The sequence below is a fragment of the Amblyraja radiata genome, chromosome 16 (genome assembly GCF_010909765.2).
Source record: "Amblyraja radiata isolate CabotCenter1 chromosome 16, sAmbRad1.1.pri, whole genome shotgun sequence".
In the NCBI taxonomy this organism is placed as follows: Eukaryota; Metazoa; Chordata; class Chondrichthyes; order Rajiformes; family Rajidae; genus Amblyraja; species Amblyraja radiata.
This window is the reverse complement of record NC_045971.1, coordinates 19,499,678-19,521,828: the sequence shown is the minus strand read 5'-3', so window position 1 is coordinate 19,521,828 and position 22,151 is coordinate 19,499,678. Positions and strand designations below refer to the sequence as shown.

Below are 22,151 nucleotides of genomic sequence, written 5' to 3'. Positions count from 1 at the left end.
GAACAAGGACCAACGGCTGGGCATAGTTTGTGATGAATAAATGGTTGAAATCTTTTATTTTACAATGTATATAAAGGAAAGATCCTTCGTGGCAAGAGTCCGTCCCTATGAGCCTGGATACTCGCATTCAACAGTGTCCACTTGTTTTAAAAAAAAAACTGCGGGGTGATTATTAATGAACTAATTATTTATGGGAAATCGGATTAATGCAGAAAAATCGAACCGGACCAGAGGTTTCGAGAGAGCCATCCACTGTAGCAGCGACCAAAACACAAACGTTGTGCGTTGATTTCCGAGGCAATTTCTCTCATTGCATTGCCTATATTTTTTCCAGTTTATGTTGCTGAGATAGCATCTATTTTGACCACAACAAAAAAAGGGAGAGAAAGAAAACCACGAAGCAAACTGGAGTTGGCAGGCGTGCAGACATGTCAGGACTGGAGGGAGACTGCGAGACTCTGGGCGATTTGAGTCACTACACAGTTGCTATGCGAACCGCAGTAATCACTGCAAGAAGATTAATGAAACCTCTTCACGCCTGACCGATTCCGTGCTCTTAAATAAAAACAAAATAGCTTGGCCGGCGCAAATAAAGAAAACAAAATTACGTCAACACAGAAACATTTAAAACCAAAACAATTAAACTTGAAATAAAGTTTTCTGCAGCTCTTTCTTCCCCAGTTTTCTCTCCCTCGCATGTACTGATCAATCCCCAGGGCACATTTGACATGACCTACCCATAGTTGTATTGCTGCCTGGGGTTGAAGCTGCAACATAGCAGATAAGAACGAAGAGGCAACTGGATGTGGCGCCGCGCTTCATCGCCATCCTCGGCTTCTGATTGCAGTGCAGAGACTGGAGGAGAAATAGCAATGATTTAAATTGCTCTCTGGATCCCAGCCGCCCGCGTCTGTCGCTGATGCTGGTTAATTCTGACCACGATCCGGAGACTGCTGGGAGGCTCCGTCTGTGCACAGGTGCTGAACAAACTGAGAGTCTGGTCACTTTCAACAGATGTAGCGGCTTCAACGCACCAGACTCCACCTCCTGCCGGTCTTAAAGGCGCACCGCCCGCCACTTGCCCCCTGCTGTTCCCGGCGTAAATGGCGACACTAACACAAGCAATTGACAAATCTACAAACTCAACCTGTTGACACAAGGGAATGCAAATGCTGGAATCTTGAGCAAAGTGCCGGGGTAACTTAGCTGGTCAGGCTGTAGAGGCAGTGGGTAGACCTCATTTCTTCAGTGTCAGCTGTTTGTTAAGACTGTCTCTGAAATTGAGTTACAGGAATTTGAACATCAGTGTGGTACGGAACGCTGGAGGGTTTTTTTCATGGAAGTACAGTACAGGCCCTTCGGCCCACAATGTCTGTACCGAACATGATGCCAAGATAAACTAATCCCCTCTATCTGCATGTGATCCAGATCTCTCCATTCCCTGCCTATCCGTGTGCCTATCTAAAATCCTATTAAACACCACTATGGTACCTGCCTGTGCATTCCAGGTGCCCACCACCTCTGTGTAAAAAACCTGCCCCGTGCATCTCCTTCAAATTTTAAAGCTATTCCCTCCAGACTTTGACATTTCCACACTCGGAAAAAGGTTCTGATTGTTTACTCTATCTATGTATGTTGCCGTAATACTTGCAATTGACAAATACATATTAAAGTTGTTTCTGAAATTAAGTTATTGGAATTTGAACATCAGCTAAAGTACCAATATGGTACAAAATGCCCGCGGTTGTTTCATATTATAAGGTTTTAAAAAATACATCTAAATGTTATGATGAAGGGTTAATATTCTTTGCAAACTCTTTTTGTTAATATTTCAAGAATATATCACTGCATGTGTCATGTGTGCGTATAAATATGGAATCATAGAGAGTCAAACACCCCTCATCCCAATTTGTCCATGACGAACAAGATGCCCCATTTAAGCTAGTTTGTCTGAATTTGTCCGTCTAAACCTTTCCTATCCATGTACCTGTCCAATTGTCTTTTCAATGTTGCTATTGTACTTGCCTCAACTACTTCATCTGGTAGCTCGTTCTATTTACACACCTCCCCAAGTGAGAAATAGTTGCCTCTATTTAACCTTTCACTCTCACCTTAAACTACACTCTCTAGTTATTGTTTAAGAAGGAACTGCAGATGCTGGAAAATCGAAGATAGACAAAAGTGCTGGAGAAACTCAACGGGTGCGGCAGCATCTATGGAGTGAGGGAAATAGGCAATGTTTTGGGCCGAAACCCTTCTATTGCCGAAGGGTATCGGCCTGAAACGTTGCCTATTTCCTTCGCTCCATAGATGCTGCCGCACCCGCTGAGTTTCTCCAGCACTTTTGTCTACTGTCTCTAGTTATCGATTGCTTTACCCAGGGAAAATTAATTGTGTAAAATAAAGCAGATAAATTAACCTTTTATCAAAATACAAAATCAGTGTAGAATAAAGGGGTGGCGTAATGTGACACTGTGATTCATCGTCACCAGCTTCTGAGTGTGATTTAGCCCGCAGAAAGAAAAAAACAATTTAAATTGTAGTGCAAAAGGGTCATAAAGTCATAAGTGACAGGAGAAGAATTAGGCTATTCGGCCCACCAAGTCTACTCCACCATTTAATTACGGCTGATCTATCTCTCCCTCCTAACCCCCTCGCATAATGTGCCAGAGAAACTCAGCAGGTCAGGCAGCATCTGTAGAGGGAAGGGACAGGCAACGTTTCAGGTCAGGATCCTTCTTCAGACTGATTGGGGTAAAAGTTGAAAAGATCTAACTTTGGGTGAAAATATTGGATATGGAGAGGATGTTTCCAGTAGTGGGAGAGTTTAGGACAACGGGGCACAGCTTCAGAATAAAAACTCATTTCTTTAGAATGTGGATGAGGGATTTCTTTAGCTGGATGGCGGTGAATCTATGGAATTCATTGCCACAGGTGGCTGCGGAAGCCAAGTCAATGGGTATTTTTAAAGTGGAGATTAATATGTTCTTGATTTGAACATAGCACATACACCACAGGAACGGGCCCTTCGGCTCACAATGTTTGTGTCGAGCATGATGCCAAGTTAAACTTCTCATCTGCCCCATAATTTCTTGATTAGTAAGGGCGTCAAAGGTTACGGGGAGAAGACTGGAGATGAGGTTGAGAGGAAAACCTAGATCAGCCATAATCGAAAGGCAGAGCAGACCTCATGGGCTGAATGGCTTCATTCTGTTCTTATGTCTTATGGTCTCAACACAAAGTGCTGGAGCACCTCAGTGGATCTGGTTAAACCCGTGGAGGGACTGAATAGACAATATTTCATGTGGGGATCATTCAGAGAGCTGTGGAGGCCAAGTCAATGGATATTTTTAAGGCAGAGATTGACAGATTCTTGACAGTGATGGCATCAGGAGTTATGGGGACAAGGCAGGACAATGGGGTTGAGAGAGATAGATAGCCGGTCAGCCATGATTGAATGACAGAGTGGACTTGATGGGCTGAATGGCCTAATTCTGCTCCTAGATCTTATGAACTTCGAAGTGCCAGAGATACTATACCTAGCTGGTCAGGCAACATCTGTGGAGGGAATAGACAGGCAATGTTTCAGTTTGAAACCCTTTGTCAGACTTGCAGTCCATACATGAATGATGTTCACTCAGATGAGATACCAAGGAACTGCAGACACCATGGTACCATTCACAGCCACACCTCGCATAACCTGGTGATGAATATTTCCTTATAATCCAATAATTTATTCCTAGAATATCCCTAGAAAAAAAATCTACACTCACATATGGAACAATATTTTTTATTGCCAAATCAAAAAAGTACTGCAAGATCTTTAGTGTAGGAAGGAACTGCAGATGCTGGTTTAAACTGAAGAGAGGCACAAAAAGCTGGAGCAACTCAACAGGTCAGACAGCATCTCTGGAGAAAAGGAATAGGTGACGTTTCTGGTTGAGACCCTTCTTCAAATCTTTTGTTTCTCTGATTGGCTTTACAATCTGCAAAATACTTGATCCAGTGTGAAAAATAGTAACGTCTGGTCTACCAAAGATCCTGCAATCAAATCAAGGCTTTATCGAAGTGATCTGACTTCCCTCATTTTCAAGGATTTTAATAATATTTGGAATCACTAAAGATACGCAGCAGATTTGCATCCTTTGTTGCGGCCGATTTTTTTGAGTATCAGTAAATTTAACATTAAGATCCTTAAAGCTTGTGCATCATATCCGCAAAACCTTAACCCATTGCTATCTGTGGACATACTCTTGCCTACATAGAATCATCAATAAATATGCTCAGAATTTTAATTACGCCCTCAATCTCCAGAAAATGTTGTACTTGTCAACACAATGTGTGTTTCTAAGCAAATTCCTTGATTTATCGCTTTTGAGTCCATTGTAAGCCAAGGCTAATAGCATCATGATGTAAATGCCCCATTTTCCTAAAACAGAGTGTTACTATTTCTGTTTTGTGTGGGTGGACAGGGAAGTGTGTATGTGCGTAGGATGAGTGAATGAATGAATGAAAGGATGACAAGGTACACTATCTGTTTCTCTCTATCACCCAGGGTGCAAGTGTCTGGAAAATCAAAGTTACCACTGATTTGAAGCCTAATTGTTTCTATCTTGTCAAACTGGATTGGCAGGTAATTAGTGCACAATGGAGCCGTCCTTAGGGATTTGTGCAGAGCTAAGATTTCAAACCCTACAATCAGCTGCACATGTAAAGTATGAGAAAATAAACTCCTGGAGTAGGAAATGTTTTGAGAGAACTGGCAGATAAGTGGGAGTTAGATTTACACATTATTGTTGTTTTTTTCCCTTCATTCATGACTCAAATTGGAGGTACAATATTGGTGGAACAATAGTTCACTGAGTCACTTGCTCCAATCTCGAAGTAATACAGCCAATTCACTTTGTGGCCACCGGCTCTGGGGTGGAATCTGAACCCACCTGAACCAAAGTGTTGTATTGGATGGGGAAACTAAACAAAAGCAGGAACACATAAAATCAGTAAAAAGGCTATTGTGAAAGAATATAAAAAGATAGTGCCAAACTTTTATGAATAAATGTTACAGATTAGTATCTACACAATAACTTTAGGCGGAGGCACAAGGGACTACAGATGCTGGAATCACGAGAAAAAATAGTGCTGGAGGAACTCAACAGGTCAAGTGGCATCTGTGGAAGGAATGGGCAGACATTGATTCGGGTCAGGACCCCTTTTCAGACTGATGGGGGGGGGGGGGGGGGGGGGGGAGAAAGCTGGGAAGAGCTACCGCTTGGTGAAATACAAAGTGCTGGAGGAACTCAGCTGTTCAGGCAGCATCTGTGGAGGAAATGGACAGATGATATTTTGACTTGGGACCCTTCTTCAGACTGACATCAGAAACATCGTCTGCCCATTCCCTCCACAGATGCAGCTTGACCCATTGAGTTCCTCCAGCATTTGTGTTTTGTTCAAGATTCCAGCTGTTTCTCGTGTTTCCTGCTTAACATTGGGCGTTTTGTGGACATGGACGGTTTAGAATTAGTGGTCCATTATAGCTCTCAGAAAAAGTATCAGGAGAATCAGGAGGCACATGCACGTAGACACACACACAGGCACATGGGTGCAAGCACACATACACATGCACACACACACAGGCACACACACACACACACACATACACATAAGCACACACAAATGCACACACATGCACCCGCACACTCATACAGACACCACGCATGCACACACACCCACACTTGTGAGCACACACACGCACACATGCACACATGTGCACACCCGCCTGTGCATACATGTGCACACACACTGTGCTGCGATGGACTATCAGCTTCATGGGGTTGGGCCCTGGATTCTGTTTGCAGCCTTTAACATGGAATCCAATTGACCCTCCTGCAGGAGTGGCCCGCTGGGGTGCTGCTGCCCTTCTCTCAGAAGATTACATTTTCTCAATGACTTTCTGAGAGTGCTACAGAGTGCCTGACGGCTGCGTGCACTCATTTGAGTGTAACCAGTGCTGTACAGAACAGAAACTGCTGTAATGTTTGCTGCTCAGCTTGGCACAGACAGTGTGACTTCCTGCCCATGAGCTAAGCCCTGCTACAAAAAAAATCTCTAACGGTCTGGAGGTTTATTTCATGGTTCCCTTTAGTTTCCATTCGGTTAAACTGAAGCGAATGAGAGAAGCAGGCTTTCGCTCCTCCATTATGTGACTTTCCGCACCAAAATCCTCACTGTATATCTGGAAATCAATGGGAAGGGGACGAGTCTCTCTTTCCAATGATTGTCTTAGAGAGGGTCCAGTTACACAAGTCATTCAAAGCGAGGGTTCCGAGCTCATCTACTACACCATGGTGGGAGGTTATTTTGCTGAGCAATTTTAAAAAAATGAGCCCTGAACTTACAAAAGAGCAACATGTTTTTTAAATGGCCTCAATTAAACTTAAAAAGCTTCTTCTCCCTGAAGTTTATTAATACTGATCATGCACTACCATTGTTTTTGGATCAGATCACATCATGCCAGACTGTTGTGAGCCATGCTGTTCAGTTTCAATGTAAGGTAAAGTACAATGACTACACTATTGTGTATTGTGTATAGCAGTCTGCAAATTCGCACTCTGGGTCTGACAGGCACATGTATGGAGTTATTTTTATAAAATGTGCTATTTTATGGCGGCACAGTGGCCCAGTTGATAGAAGCTGCTGCCTCACAGAGCCAAAGACCCGTGTTCGATCCTGACCTCTGATGCTGTCTGCGTGGAGTTTGAACCTTCTCCCTGTGACCGCGTGGGTTTCCTCCGGGTGCTCTGGTTTCTTCCCACATCCCAAAGAGATGTCGGTTTGTAGGTTAATTGCCCTCTGTTCGTCGACTCTGTGTAGGGAATGGGTGCGAAAATGGAATAACATAGTGTGAACGGGAGATTGATGGTCGGCATGGACTCTGCGGGCCAAAGGGCCTGCTTCCATGCTGTGTTTTTCAATCAATCAAAAGACGTAAATACGGGCAGTTGCATCCAATGCACATCTGGATGCCTCTTTCATGATGTCCAAGGATGCACATGCTTGTCACTAAACACCTCCAAGACCAAGGAGCTGATTATTGACTTCAGGAGGTCCCATAATGGAGAATACGCCCCAATCTCCATTTACGGGGAAAGTGTGGAGAGAGTGTCCAGCTTTAAGTTTCTGGGCACTCACATTTCAGAGGACCTCACATGGTCCACCAACACCGCTGCGCTGGTCAAGAAGGCACAGCAACGACTGTTCTTCCTGAGGACATTAAAAAAGACTGGTCTGCCCCAACAGCTGCTGACAACGTTCTACCGCTGCACCACAGAGAGCATATTAACGTATGGCATCTCTGTGTGGTATCTCAGCTGCACGGAGGCGGAGAGGAGAGCTCTTCAGCGCGTCGTCACAGAGCGCAGAGGATCATTGGGACAGAGCTACCAGCCTTGGAGGGCATCTACCACACACGGTGCCTCAGGAAGGCCGTCAGCATCCATAAAGACTCATCACACCCCTGTAACGGACTGTTTGAACTACTTCCCTCCGGCAGACGTTACAAGGCCTTCTACGCCCGAACCTCCAGACTCAGAAACAGCTTTATTTCAAGAGCTATAGCGGCTCTGAACCAGCCCTGCTGAGTGCCCCCCACCACCCCTGGACTGTCTCCCTCGGATGGTCACGACACACAGCTTATTTATTTATTTTACTTTTCTTTTTCATCGGTTGGAGCTGCATACTAAATCTCGTTGCACTGACGTGCAATGACAATAAAAGATATTATTATTATATTATTATTATGCGACGTGGATGTATGCACGAAAACACGCATACAGGCACGAGCAGCACGCACACACATTCAAACACGCACACAGATGCGCCCACTCACACATACCCATACACATGCACAAATGCAGTGCACATGCATACACACACACAATGATTGCTCATTTTACAATTTCAGCATGGAGGTTCCACTAATTTTTTGTCAGACAAAACTTTACAAAACTAGTCAATTAACACATTTTCTGCAAGTAACATTTCACATTCAAACTATCAAAACTTGCATTTTGTGTCAGTAAACCAACACGTTTAAAGCTACTGATTGAAAGTTCCTCAACAAATAAGGAGGAATTATGTGAAAAATATTTCTCCAGCAGCATTTAATTTTCTAATAACGAATACAGTGATTTTGCTAAATTTTCTGCTAAACTAAAATGATGAAATTATTATCGATCCATTTTAGGTAGAAAATAGATACAGGCAACAAACGTGTGCTTTCAACTTAAGCAATGTCATGGAAATCCATTTTGTTTGAAGCATCTCCTCCAACGTTGCACAAACAATACTGGAGACCAAGTGGCAATACAAAAATGTTTGGAATGCAAGGATGCTCTGCCCAGCTCAAAGTGTTTGTTGTGCTTTTGCTGAACCCACTCTGTAAAGGCTCATTTCTATCATCGCTAACTTAGTTCAGTTCATCCTGGTTCAAAAGTCAAGAGTCAAGAATGTTTAATTGCCATATACGCACTGACAACAGAACAGAACAATGAACTGAAGAAGGGTTTCGGCCCGAAACGTCGCCTATTTCCTTCGCTCCATAGATACTGCTGCACCCGCTGAGTTTCCCCAGCAATTTTGTGTACCTTCGATATTCCAGCATCTGCAGTTCCCTTTTGAACAGAACAATGAACTTGCTTAGACACAAAGCTGGAGTAACTCAGCGGGACATGCAGCATCTCTGGAGAGAAGGAATGGGGACGTTTCGGGTCGAGACTTGCTGCACCTCAACAGGCCTGTAAACACAATAACACACAGATACTATATAATTTCCGAACCAAAAACTCTGGGTAGACAGGTCTGTTCGTGTGGCCTTGAATGCTCGCACCGCTGCCTACAACTCGGGCCTGGCATCAGGAAACATGGACGTCTACAAGGCAGAGTCCTACCGACTGCGAAGGGCGGTGAAGGACGCAAAGAGAAGGTACAGAGACAAGATGGAGTTACAGATGGAGCAGCAGGACACCAGAAGCCTGTGGCAGGGGCTACGGATTGTAACCAACTACCGGAGCACCCCTCCCTCATCCGCAAGTGCCGGCACCTCCCTAGCTGATGACCTGAACTCCTTTTACGCTGGTTTCGAGAGGGGCAACACCACCCCAGGTCTGCCGACTATCGACAACACCGCCAGCGGGCTGGCTACCGAAGCTGAAGGGAGGAATGTGCACACATTCTCGCTGTCCGAGCACGACGTGAGGAGGGCTCTGACACGAGTGAACACGAGAAAAGCTGCAGGCCCCGATGGCATCTTGGGGCGAGTACTCAAGTCCTGTACTACGCAGCTAGCTCCAGTGCTCACTACATTATTCAACCTCTTCCTGGACAAGTCCGTGGTCCCTGCCTGCTTCAAAAAATCCATCATTGTACCGGTACCAAAAAATGCCTCCCCAGCCTGTCTGAATGACTACCGTCCGGTGGCCCTTACCTCGGTAGTCATGAAATGCTTTGAGAGGCTGGTGAAGAAACACATCTGCGCCTTCCTCCCTCGGAACATGGACCCGTTGCAGTTCGCATACCGTCCGAACAGATCCACGGACGATGCGGTCTCCCAGGTCTTGCACACCGCTCTCTCCCATCTGGACAGCCAGAAGGGGGGCTACGTGAGGATGCTGTTCATAGATAACAGTTCAGCCTTCAACACGATAGTCCCCACCAGACTGGCCGGGAAGCTAATGGAATTGGGGCTCAACACCTCCCTGTGTGCCTGGGTCCTGGACTTTCTCACCGCCAGGCCCCAGGTAGTCAAGATGGGAGGGAATACATCGAAGTCCCTCACCCTGAGCACAGGATCGCCCCAGGGTTGCGTCCTCAGCCCCCTATTGTACTCCCTGTACACACATGACTGTGTGGCTAGGTTCAGCTCCAACTCAATAATTAAGTTTGCTGATGACACTGTGGTGGTGGGCCTGATCTCAGACAACGATGAGAAGGCCTACCGGGAGGAGGTGGCTGATCTAGCACTCTGGTGCCAGGATAACAGCCTCCTCTTGAACATCAAAAAAACGAAGGAGCTGATCATGGACTTTAGGAGGGCACATCATCCGAGGACGTACACTCCATTGAGGTTAAATGGGGATCCTGTGGATAGGGTGAACTGTTTTAAATATCTGGGAGTCCACATCTCCGAGGATATGACATGGGCATCACACGCCTCAGCACTCGTGAGTAAGGCAAGGCAGCGCCTTTACCACCTCAGGCAATTGAGGAAATTCAGAGTGTCTCCGAGGATCCTCCAGTGCTTCTACGCAGCGGCGGTGGAAAGCATCTTGTCCGGGAATATTACCATCTGGTTTGGGAATTGCTCTGCCAAGGACAAGAAGGCTCTGCAGAGAGTAGTGCATTCGGCCGAACGCACTATGGGAACTTCACTTGCCCCCCTGCAGGAACTATACATCAGGAGGTGCAACTCCAGAGCCAACAATATCATGAGAGACCCCTTCCACCCCTGCAACGGACTGTTCCAGCTACTACGTTCAGGCAAACGCCTCCGTTGCCATGCGGTGAGAACGGAGAGGTTGAGAAGGAGTTTCTTCCCAGAGGCCATTCGGTCTGTAAACGCCTATCTCACCAGGGACAATACTGGAGTAACTCAGGGACTAACTCTACTGAACGTTTTTCCTTCCATTATTTATTATGTAAAAGAATATGTGTGTTTATGATTGTGTTTATAGTTTGTTTGGTTGTTTGTCTTTTTGCACAAAAGTCCGTGAGCATTGCCACTTTCATTTCACTGCACATCCCGTATGTGTATGTGACAAATAAACTTGACTTGACTTGACTTGATAAACAAAATACTATAAATTAATAACCATAATACTAGGTAACCATAACAGTGCAAAACAGAAGTCCCATGGTGCAATCAAAGACATAGAAGATCATAATTGCTGAGGTTAGTTCAGTGACGTGTCAAAGTGCCTAATGGTTACTGGGTTTCATTGTTCCTGTACCTCACCATGCCTGTGCTTATGGCAATAAATTCAACTTGACCTTATTTCCAATTTCATAGTTAGGGTAAATATTAACTTCAAAATGCCCGTTAAATTGAGATTCCCATTGTTCTGAAAAATTATATTTGAGTAGGGTGGCACAGTGGCTTAGAGAACTGCTGTCTTACAGCGCCAGAGACCTGGGTTTAATCCTGACTATGGGTGGTGTCTGTACTGAGTTTGTATGTTTTCCTTGTGACTGCATAGGTTTTCTCCGGGTGCTCTGGTTTCCTCCCTCATTCCAAAGCCGTACAGGTTTGTAGGTTAATTGGTTTAGGTAAAATTGTAAATTGTCCCCAGTGTGTAGGATAGTGTTAGTGTATGGGATGATTGCTGTTCGGCATGGACTCTGGGGCCGAAGGACCTGTTTCCACACTGTATCTCTAAATTATAAAATCTGAAGTCTGAAGTTTAAATCCATTTACAAATGACAAAGATGATTAAATATTTTCCATTGGTTCATAAGATGAATGTTTTACTCTAGTTCATGCATTATAGAAGCAGAACTAGGCCATTTGGCCCATCGTATCTAGTCTGACATTCAATCATGGCTGATCTACCTTTACCTCTCAACCCCATTATCCTGCTTTTCCCCATAACCAACAGCGGAACTCGCTATCAAAACATGGAGGGGACGGGGACACAATTTTTTGGCGGCCACCATGCGGCATGCGCACACTCACACACACGCGCGAGGCTTCGGAGACTAAATCCAGCGCTAAAAGCAGAGATTTTAAAATTGGGATCACAAAAACTTGGGGGGATGTCCCCCACCTCTCAAAACATGAGGTGGACGTGTCCCCTCTGCCCTCCCCCCCCCCCGGGTTTTCCTCCCCTGCCCATAACCATTGACTCCCTCGCTGATCTGTCAATCCCCGCTTCAAAAATACCCAAAGATGGCCTCCACTGCAGTCTGCGGCGATGAATTCCACAGATTCACCACCCTCTGACTAACAAAATTTCCCTTCATCTATATAACTAAAAGTCTCATTTTGACCACTTCCTGTCTGCGCTGTATATTGATTTTAGAAAAAAAGCTACCATATATCGCTATGATTTTTGGCCATCTTACTCACAGTCCTCCTCCACTGAGGTAGCCCTGAGGATTTTTTTGATCGATGAAAAATAAAAAAGTTATGACTGTTTAAAAAATCTTGAGATCAGCTGATTGGTCCTCTCGCCTGTCAATCACCATGATGAAGGCAACGCGCCTTCCGGGGGTGGGGGACGGGGAGGGCCAGACTATAAAACCCCGGATGTCAGACTCTGGAAGATTGCGAGGGAGAGTCCAAAACTGTGATTCTAAGCTGTGAATCTAAACAGTGAATCAACTGAAATGTGAGTCTGCAATGTACTTGCAATAAATGATTTGTTAGCCCTTAATGACAATGCAATGCGTTGTTTGGCCTGCCCTGTGCTTGAAACTGAAATGGTAATGGAAATTAAATGAAATGAAAATGAGATGAGTTGTTTGGCCTGCCCTGTACTTGAAACTGAAATGGCGATGGAAATGAAATGAAATGAAAATGAAATGAGTTGTTTGGCCTTCCCTATGCTTGAAATTGAAATGGAAATGAAATGAAATGAGTTCACTAATTTCTGCCCATGACCCCTAATAGCCAAGAAACCAGTCACTTTTGCCCAAAATGCCCATATTAGCCCAGGAAGAGCATTTTGGCCCAAAAGGCTCGTGCCAGGCCAGGAAAAGTCCAGAAAAAGTGCCTATCACTGAGATTTCACTGAGATTTTTTTATTTTTTTTAAAGATTCCACTCAGCCCATCAGGCCTGTACTAGCCCAGGAGGAGTCCCTTTGGCCCATCAGTAAGTATTCCCCCAGCAAGTATCAAACCTCACCCCAGTATTTTTCTCCCTCCCTTCATTCAGTCTGAAGAAGGGTTTCGGCCCGAAACGTTGCCTATTTCCTTCGCTCCATAGATGCTGCTGCACCCGCTGAGTTTCTCCAGCTTTATTGTGTACCTGAGATCCAGGCCAGGATAGACTTTCCTCCTTCATTGCTGTGATTGCAGAAATAGATGAAAAATGTCTAAAATTGATTCTCCACCCTCTCCCCCTTCTCTCTCACAGTCTTTCACCTGCTTTGGGCAGAATTTCTGGCAGTTTCTAAGCTGCCAGCCCACCAGGCCTGAGTGACTGAGCTGCCAGCCCACTAGGCCTGTGACTGAGCTGTCAGCCCAAGAATCCATTTGGCCCACAATGTCCATACTAGCCCTCTGGAAACCAGTACCTTCAGCCCACAGCACCCATACCAGCACTCCAGAAAGCGCCCCCACTGGCCACCAATATTGGAATTGGTGGAGAGGTGGAATATTGCAATGGGAGACTAGCCCTCCCGTGTGAACATGGGACCCAACAGGTCCCACTTAGTCTAGTTCCTTTCTAAAGTTACGTCTTTTTATTCTGAGGCTGGGCCCTCTGGTCCTAGAATTTCCCACTAGTGGAAACATCCTCTCCACATCCACTCTATCCAGGCCTTTCACTATTCGGTAAGTCCCATCCTTATAAACTCTAGCGAGTACAAACCCAATGCCGTCAAACGCTCATCAAATGTTAACCCAATCAAATGATAAACCAAATGTTAACTCAAAAACATAATTCTTTATGATGGACTGTAAAATCTTACCAATCACTGAGGTCAGGCTAAGCGACCTATAACTTCCACTCTTTTGTTTTCACCCCTTCTTGAATAGTGGAGTAACTCTGAAACCACTCCAGACACTAGTAATTCGTGAAAGATCACTACTAATGCCCCCACAATCTCTAAATGCTACCTCTTTCAGAACCCTGGGGTGTAGTTCATCTGGTCCAGATGACTTATCCACCTTCAGACCTTTCAGCTTCCCAGGCACTTTCTCCTTAGTAATAGCAAATCCATTAACTTTTGCCCCTGACTCTCCTGAATATCAGGCACATTGCTGGTGTCCTTCGGCACATTGCTGGTTTTAAGTCAGTGTTGACGTAAAAACGTATTCACTTCATCTGCCATATCTTTATTCCCCATTTTGACATCTCCAGCATCATTTTCCAGAGGTCCAATGTCCACTCTTGCCTCTCTCTTACTTTTTATATATCTGAAAGACTTTTGCTATTCTCTTTTATATTATTGGTTAGTTTACCTTCATATTTCATCTTTTCTCCACGTATTGCCTTTTCAGTTGCTTTCTGTTGGTTTTTAAAAAACATTCCAGTTCTCTAACCTCCCACTAATCTTTGCATGCCTTCTCTTTTAGTATTATGCTGTCCTTGACTTCCCTTGTCAGCCACGGTCACCTAATTGTCTGCTTAGAATCTTTCTTCCTCTTCGGGATGAATAGACCTTGCATCTTTCGAATTATTACCAGAAACTCTTACCATTGCTGCTCCACTGACATTCCAGCTAGGGTCCCTTTCCAATCAACTTTAGCTAACTCTTGCTTTTTCCTGCTGTCTAGAGTAAGTTACGATATAAAGATTCATTTTTCCTGTCACTAGTTCAGACCAAAGTCATTTCAGCCTTGACTGGCTGGCACAATGAGTTCGAACAAAGTGTTTTACATCCCTAACATCATAGCTTGAAACGACTCCAGACAGATACAATAAAAACCTTCCGGAGAAGGGTTTCTTGGATCTGTTCCCACGAATAATGGATGTCGCAAAAAATATTACATATGGAATATGTGCATAGAAGTTCTGAGAGAAACAATGTTCAAATTATTTGCAATAGATCGCTGGAGGGCATAGAGAAGTTTTGTTTCTTAACATGTATGTGCCTCGAAACAGAAACACACAAAACTGCAGATGCCGGAATCTTGAGCAAAACACAAAGTGTTGGAGGAACTTAACAGGTTAGGCAGCATCTGTGGGGGGAATGGACAGGCATCCTTTCGTGCAGGGAATGAACAGATTACGTTCGTTTTGGGTTGGGACACTTTTCAGACTGATGGAGTAGGGAGGAGAGAGTCAGAAAAGGGAGGTGACGTTGGGGCAAAGCTTAGCAAGTGATAGGTAAGTCTGAAGAAGGGTCTTCACCCAAAACGTCACCTATTCATTTTCTCCAAGTGATAAGTAGATACAGGTGGGGAGAAGGGTGTGGTTGGGGGGGGGGGGGGGGGGGGGGGGGCTGGAGGGGAGGTGGGTGATGGTGGATGGGTAGAATGACAAAGGTTAGAGATGGAAAGAAGAGTAAGTTTCACTTCCTCCACCCATCCGCAAATCAATTTTGATTTAGTCATTCATTATAAAACTGGTCACACTTTGGCAATAAAAGTGCAATGGATAACTTGCAGCAAATGGAAAAAAAAATCACATTAGAGTTCATGGGATGATGGGATTGCTCTAAACATTTTTTAGCCACAGCAATGGAAGGTTATATTAGTTTCCACAGATGTCCCAAGGGTACTGGATTATACAAGCAAAATGCAGTACCCTTGCAATCTCATTGAAATGCCAATTGTGGCCCTGAAGGATATTATTTTCCACATGGAAGCATTAGTCTTTCAACAATTAATTGGAAGGCTTCTTACCGAGGATTTGGAACTTCCAACATATAGATGTCGAAAAAATGCTCTATTTTTGAATTTATTATTACATAGGAATTACAATCAGGGAATAAATGGGAAAACATGATTAAACAATTCTCAAGAAAAGAAGAACTCCTTTGTTGATGAACACATAAACAAGTTATGGTGTGTTCTCTCCCGGTAGAAATGTTATTGCTGCAAACAATATTTGTTCCAGGTTACTTGACTGATGTCATCGTAGCACAAGAATGTCATCTGGAAGGCAAAAGAAAAGTAGTGACACAAGTTTCTGCAGATGCTGGAATCTTGTGCAAAGCACGAAGTGCTGGGGGAACTCAGCCAGTCAGGCAGCATCTGTGGAGGGAATGGGCAGGCATTGCTTTGGGTCGGGACCCTTCTTCAGACTGAAGAAGGGGAGAGAGAGAGTTGCAAATGAGAGATGGGGGCAGGACAAAGCCTGGCAAGTGATAAGTGGATAGGCACAAAATGCTGGAGTAACTCAGCGGATCAGGCAGCATCTCTGGAGAAAAGGAATAGGTGATGTTTTGGGTCCGAAACTGGACCCGAAACGTCACCTATTCCTTTTCTCCGGAGATGCTGCCTGATCAGCTGAGTTACTGCTGCATTTTGTGTCTATCTTCAGTGCAAACCAGTATCTGCAGTTCTTTCCTATACAGGTGATAGGTGGATACAGGTGAGGGGTATTACATTGGCAGATGAGTGGAGTAAGTGACAAAGGCTGGAGGTGAAAGGGAGAAAAAAGGGTATCAGATATGGAGAGGATGGGAGGAGAGAAATGTAAAGAGAAAAATAGCCTTTTTTCTAGCAGTGGAAATCTCTCTGGCTGAAAGGTTAATGATGCAGCATGACTTTCTGGTGACTGGTGCTGTTCTTTGGCCTGGTACTTTGGAAATTCTCTTAAATGTATGATGTGACTCATATCTGTTGCAATATCATATGTTCTGTTTTAAGCTGTAGTTGGGTTAGACCAAACCACCATTAGCTAAATGTTGCCCATTTCACTCAAGTAATTATAGCCTCCAATATCAATGATGATATCACACAAGTTGTCTTCAATTGAAACAATATGATTTGGATGTGCTTTCAGTCAAATGTTATTAATTTCTCTTACATCAAAAATAATTATTTCAGTTTTCTCCCCATCTCCTGAGGGTAGATTGTATGGCTTGAATAAGGTTGAGGACAAACTGTGGCCCTTTTTTGGTGCTGTTCTTATTTTCTGTTTGGATGTTGTTTGGTAGCTTGCTCCAGTTTGATCTTTAGCGTCCCATCAAATTCACCATGATATCTTGGTCGCAGTCAATTCACCATGATATCTGGGTCATAGCTACCTCATTTGTGACCTTCAGACTATCCTTGATCGGACTTTGCTGGCTTTACCTTGCACTAAACGTTATTCCCTTATCATGTATCCATACACTGTAAATGGATCGATTGTAATCATGTATTGTCTTTCTGCTGACAGGATAGCACGCAACAAACACTTTCCCCTACCTCGGTACACCTGACAATACACTTAACTGTAATATCCTGGCCCCAGCCAAATTCTGGGTCTCGGCCAAACCACCATGATATCTGGGTCTCAGCATTTCATCATCATCATTGAAAACAATAGCATCGTAGTGATGCAGGTTTCCAATGGGAATGGTGACGGACGCACCACACATCTCCGTCTTCCAGTTCCTGTGGACTTCCGTCGCTGGAAGTAGAGGATTTTAGTGTCTGTGCTTTACCATCATTCCTTACAATGCTATGTATGACAGTGATCGCAACTTCTACTGAAGTGTGGATGGCCTTTGGCTTGCTAGAAGCTCATCCGCCCTTTGACAGGTCTGGTTTGTGGTCTTGCTGGGGGTCTACAGCCATCTCCTCACCTGGCAGACCACCTCACCTGGCAAACCAGGTGTGGGAGACATTTTAGTTGCCGACTATCCTACCATGGAGCAGGTAGCACGGGATTACATGGTACTCGTGGCGGGGGGAACTGACCGTCTCAGCCAAATCACCTTAATATCTGGATCTCGGCGAAATCACCATTTCTCTGCTCCCCGTGCTGGAGGCAAAAATAATTCACTAGATGTAACAATGACGTTGATTCCCCTCTCTACACCATTTGACCTTCTCGATCCCTTGGTGGCATCATTTGCTGCGTTGTCACTGAATTTAAAGCCTGTCCACAGCAACGCCATGTGCCACTGGATGTTGATTAACACCAGGATCTCCGACAAATTCAGTGCCTCCCTAGTCTGTTGTTACTTAACCCAACTTGAGTCTCCTGTTGTAACTCTTTCTTCACAACGTAAATTAAGCCCAAGTACCAAAGCTCACATGCTCCTCATTTGTGTGAGCCAATTATATTTCAGATACATTTACCCATGAAACTAATGATAGTATCCTTCTGCTTACATCTCGTTACGAGCTGTTAAATTGCCACTTCTTGAGGTTAGCAGTACATCCACTTTCACAAATTGCATTTTTTTATGACCTCAAATACTGGTGAGAGGTGGCCCAGAGTTTACCAATGGTTGGAGTGTGGGAAGGAGTTCATGCATCATGTGGAATGCCTCAGTTTAGACTTGCATGAATGTAATTATCATCACAGGGCACCTTCCATTTTCAGTAGCAACCCTAGTTTTTCGTATTGTTTGTCAATTGTGATGAGAAACCAACCACATCTTCTAACTTGTAAGGCATTTGAGGACCAGTATCACCAATTTCCCAGCGCGGCAGTGGTACAAACCATTCACCACCTCCAAGTGTATAGGAAAGAACTGCAGATACTCATTTGAACTGAAGATAGACACAAAAAGCTGGAATAACTCAGCGGGTCAGACAGCATCTCTGAAGAAAAGGAATAGGCTATGTTTCGGGTTGAGACCCTTCTTCAGACTGATCATCACATCCACGTGTTTGTCACCACATCTCCTCCTTGTTAGGAATTGCTGCAGTCATTTCCTGCAGCAAAGCAGCTGTGAAAAGCAATGTATAACAGTATATTTTTGTTTCATGGAACGTAGAACAGTATAGCACAGGAACAGCCCCTTCAGCCCGCAATGTCAGTGTCCAAGATAAACGAATCTCATTTGCCGACACATGATCCATATCACTCCATTCTCTGCATATTCATGTACTTATCTAAATACCTCTTAAACACCACCATCGTACCTGCCACCATCACCACCCCTGGGATTGCGTTCCAGACACCCACCACTCTGTGTAAAAGAAAACTGGTCCTCACATTTCCTTTAAACGTTACCCCTCTCACCTTGAAGCTCTGCTCACTAGTCTTTGGCATTTCCACCCTGGAAGTAAGGTTCTGACTATCTACCCTATCTAAGCTTCTCCTAATTTTACATATTTCTACAACATCTCCCCATAAATTTGATGTTCAGGGAAAACAATCCAAGTTGCATTTCAGGAATTTAATCCCGGCATTCCTTTGACACCAAATCTGGCCCAATTTTCAGGGATTGTTTTGAGCACCAACAAAATAACTTCCAGTGTGCTAACATGGGCAAACTTCCCGGGCTCCAGTTTGTATGTGGAAAACATTGAAATCTGCTTAGCTTCCACTGCAAATCAAGCCGCTCTGTTGCTTTGCAACAAGACCAAATCCACTCAGTCCTAACAAGTATGTCTGCACCAGATCAGATGATAACATAATCTGCTTGTAAATAACATCCACTGAATACCTTACTGGGAATTGCAATTTAAATAGTAGCTCAGTTTGCCATTACTCCATTGTAGCTAATTATATTTGCAAAGATAATTCTTCAAACTGCTAATAATTAACTAAACTTCAATTTGTGGAATGTTAACGGTATAGCTCTTGAGACAAAGCAGAACTAATCATCCTAGAAGTTATTCTGTTTGTCCCGTCCTGAGTTCATTCTGAAGATATATGGGTCTGGAAATAATTTCATGCTGCTACTGGTGATGCATGTGTGCATTGTACTCTAGCCCAAGGCATGGTTCCAATAGAACAGGCCTTGCACATAAAACAAGCATAAAGGCCTTTCGTCTTCTTGCAAAGTAAACAGGTGAGCTCAGATAGGGGACTGGTTGGGCTTTCAGAGAGAGGAGAATCATGAAATGCAGCTAAAGGGCCTGTCCCACTTGGCCGTCATTCGCGCGCCATTTACGCGACCTGCTAGCATGTGGGTAGCATGTGGATAGCATGTGGGTAGCGTGTGGGTAGCGCGGGACAGGCGCATGGAGTGGTGTGGAGGAATGTGGAGTGGCATGGAGGAGTGTGGAGTGGCGTGGAGGAGTGTGGACTTCGTCCTGCACTAAATCTTCGTGCGCCACCGGCCTGTCGTGTAACTGACGGCCAAAGTGGGACAGGCCCAAGACCCTGGCGCGGCGCAATGTCTCACCTCCAACAGCAGCAGAAGCAGGCAAACGATTGCCGAGCTCGGCCTGGGGCTCACGGCCATTGCGGATCCAGATCCGCCCCCACTCCTACTCCCAGAGCGGGGCCAAGACAATTGGAGATAGGCACAAAATGTAGGAGTAACTCAGCGTGACATGCAGCATCTCTGGAGAGAAGCAATGGGTGACGTTTCGGGTCGAGACCCTTCTTCAGATTAAGAAAAGTCTCGACCCGAAACATCTTCCACTCCTTCTCTCCAGAGATGCTGCCGGTCCCGCTGAGTTACTCCTGCATTTTGTGTTTATCTTCAAATGACGTCACGCGCTCCAGACGGCTGTGCGGACGCATGATGACACACGCGACCGCTGCGCGCCAGTCACTACCGGCCTGTCGCATAAATGACGGCCAAGTGGGTCAGGCCCTTTTATGCAAAAATTTAATGGGGCCAGGATTCAATGCCCAATGATGGAGTTGCAGGAGTTTTGGGTTTGAGTATGTTTAATTTATTATCATGTGCACCGAGGTACAGAGAAAAGCTTTTGTTGCATGCTAACCCAGCAGCGGAAAGACAATACATAAGAATCGAACCACTCACAGTGTACAGATAGATACATGATAAAGGGAATAAGATGTATAAAGTTTAGTGCAAGATAAAGCAGTAAAGTCTGATCAAAGATAGTCCGAGGGTCTACAATAAGGGAGATAGTAGCTCAGGATTGCTCTCTAGTTATTGGTAGGATGGTTCAGTTGCCTGATAACAGCTGGGAAAAAACTGTCCCCGAATCTGGTGGTGTGCATTTTCACACGTCTATAACTTTTGCCTGATGGGTGATCCAGAGCTAGGCATAATTAGATTGTATTAAAGAGCAGGAATTTCCTTTTTCAAACTCAGGAAATCAGAAGCATACACAATACTCTAGATGTGGTTTTGCCATTGCTGTTTATCATTGTAGTAAGGCATGTTTACCGTTGTACTCAAACTCTTACTAATCACATGTTATGCCTGTGCATTACCTTACAGTTATTTGATGACAAGAACACCTTTGATTATCAATATTTCTCAAACTACCCTTTAAATAAATACTCATTATTTCTGTTTTCTCTCCCAAAATGGATGAAGTTACATTATACAAATTGTGCTCCATCTTCTGAGTTGTTCCCACTTACACTCTCTACATCGTCTCAAAGCCATTCTGCTTTCTCATCATCACTCACATTCCCACTTAGTTTCAAATTATCAGGAATTTAAAAAACTTTTATTAATCTTTCAGCCAAATCGTTGTTACAAATTTGAGCTGCCACCTCATAGTGCCAGAGACCCACCTTCGATCCTGACCTTGAATGCTGTCCGTGTGGAGTTTGCACGTTCTCCCTGTGACTGCATGTGTTTCCTTGGGTGCTCCGGTTTCCTCCTACATGCAAAAGACTTGCAGGGTTGTATGTTAATTGGCTTCTGCAAATTGTTTCTAGTGTGTAGGGGATGAATGGGAAAGTGGGATAACATAGTACTGATGTGAACAGGTGTTTGATGGTCGGCATATACTTTGTGGGCTGAAGGGCTTGTTTCCATGCTGTAACTTTCAACCAATCAATCAAAATGGTGCCAAGCACTAATCTCTGTAATACCCGTTTAGTCACAGCCTGCCTATCTGAGAGGATACAGTCTGTTTTCTACTTGATAACCAACTCGTGGTCAATGCTAGTATGTCCATATTCCTATTCCTTCTGCTCTACATTTGGTGACCAACCTTCTGTGTGAGACTTTATTGAATGCCTCCAGAAAATCTACGTACACGGCATCCATTGGCCTCCCCTGATCTACTCTCCCAGACACATCCTCAAGTCATTCAAATAGATAGTTCAACTGAGATTTTAACTTCATCACTGAGTCAGTGACAATGAGCTGAAGGCACGTGTAATAAGTTCTGAAGCATCTTTTCAAATGGGGCTGCACAGTGGAGCAGCGGTAGAGTTGCTGCCCTACAGCACCAGAGACACGGGTTCGTTCCTGACCACGGGTGCTGTCTGTACGGAGTTTGTACGTTCTCCCTGTGACCGTGTGGGTTTTCTATGGCTGTTGTGGTTTTTTTCCCACACTCCAAAGGCGTGCAGGTTTGCAGTTAAATTGGCTTAGGTAAAAATTATAAACAGTCCCTAGTGTGCAGGACTCGATGAACTGAAGGGGCTAAAGTCTAAAG

At 44.5% G+C, this 22,151-nt stretch overlaps 1 protein-coding gene across 1 annotated transcript in view; it reads right to left on the bottom strand.

Annotated features, from left to right (window-relative positions):
* The window catches only part of LOC116982018 (protein HEG-like), a 79,468-nt gene extending 78,450 nt beyond the window's left edge, over window positions 1-1,018 (bottom strand). Inside the window, exon 1 of the mRNA XM_033035289.1 lies at window positions 738-1,018. Coding sequence (XP_032891180.1) covers window positions 738-828 — 91 coding nt within the window. The 5' untranslated portion in view covers window positions 829-1,018. The remainder of the gene's footprint in view (window positions 1-737) is intronic.
* Between the last annotated feature and the right edge of the window lie 21,133 nt (window positions 1,019-22,151).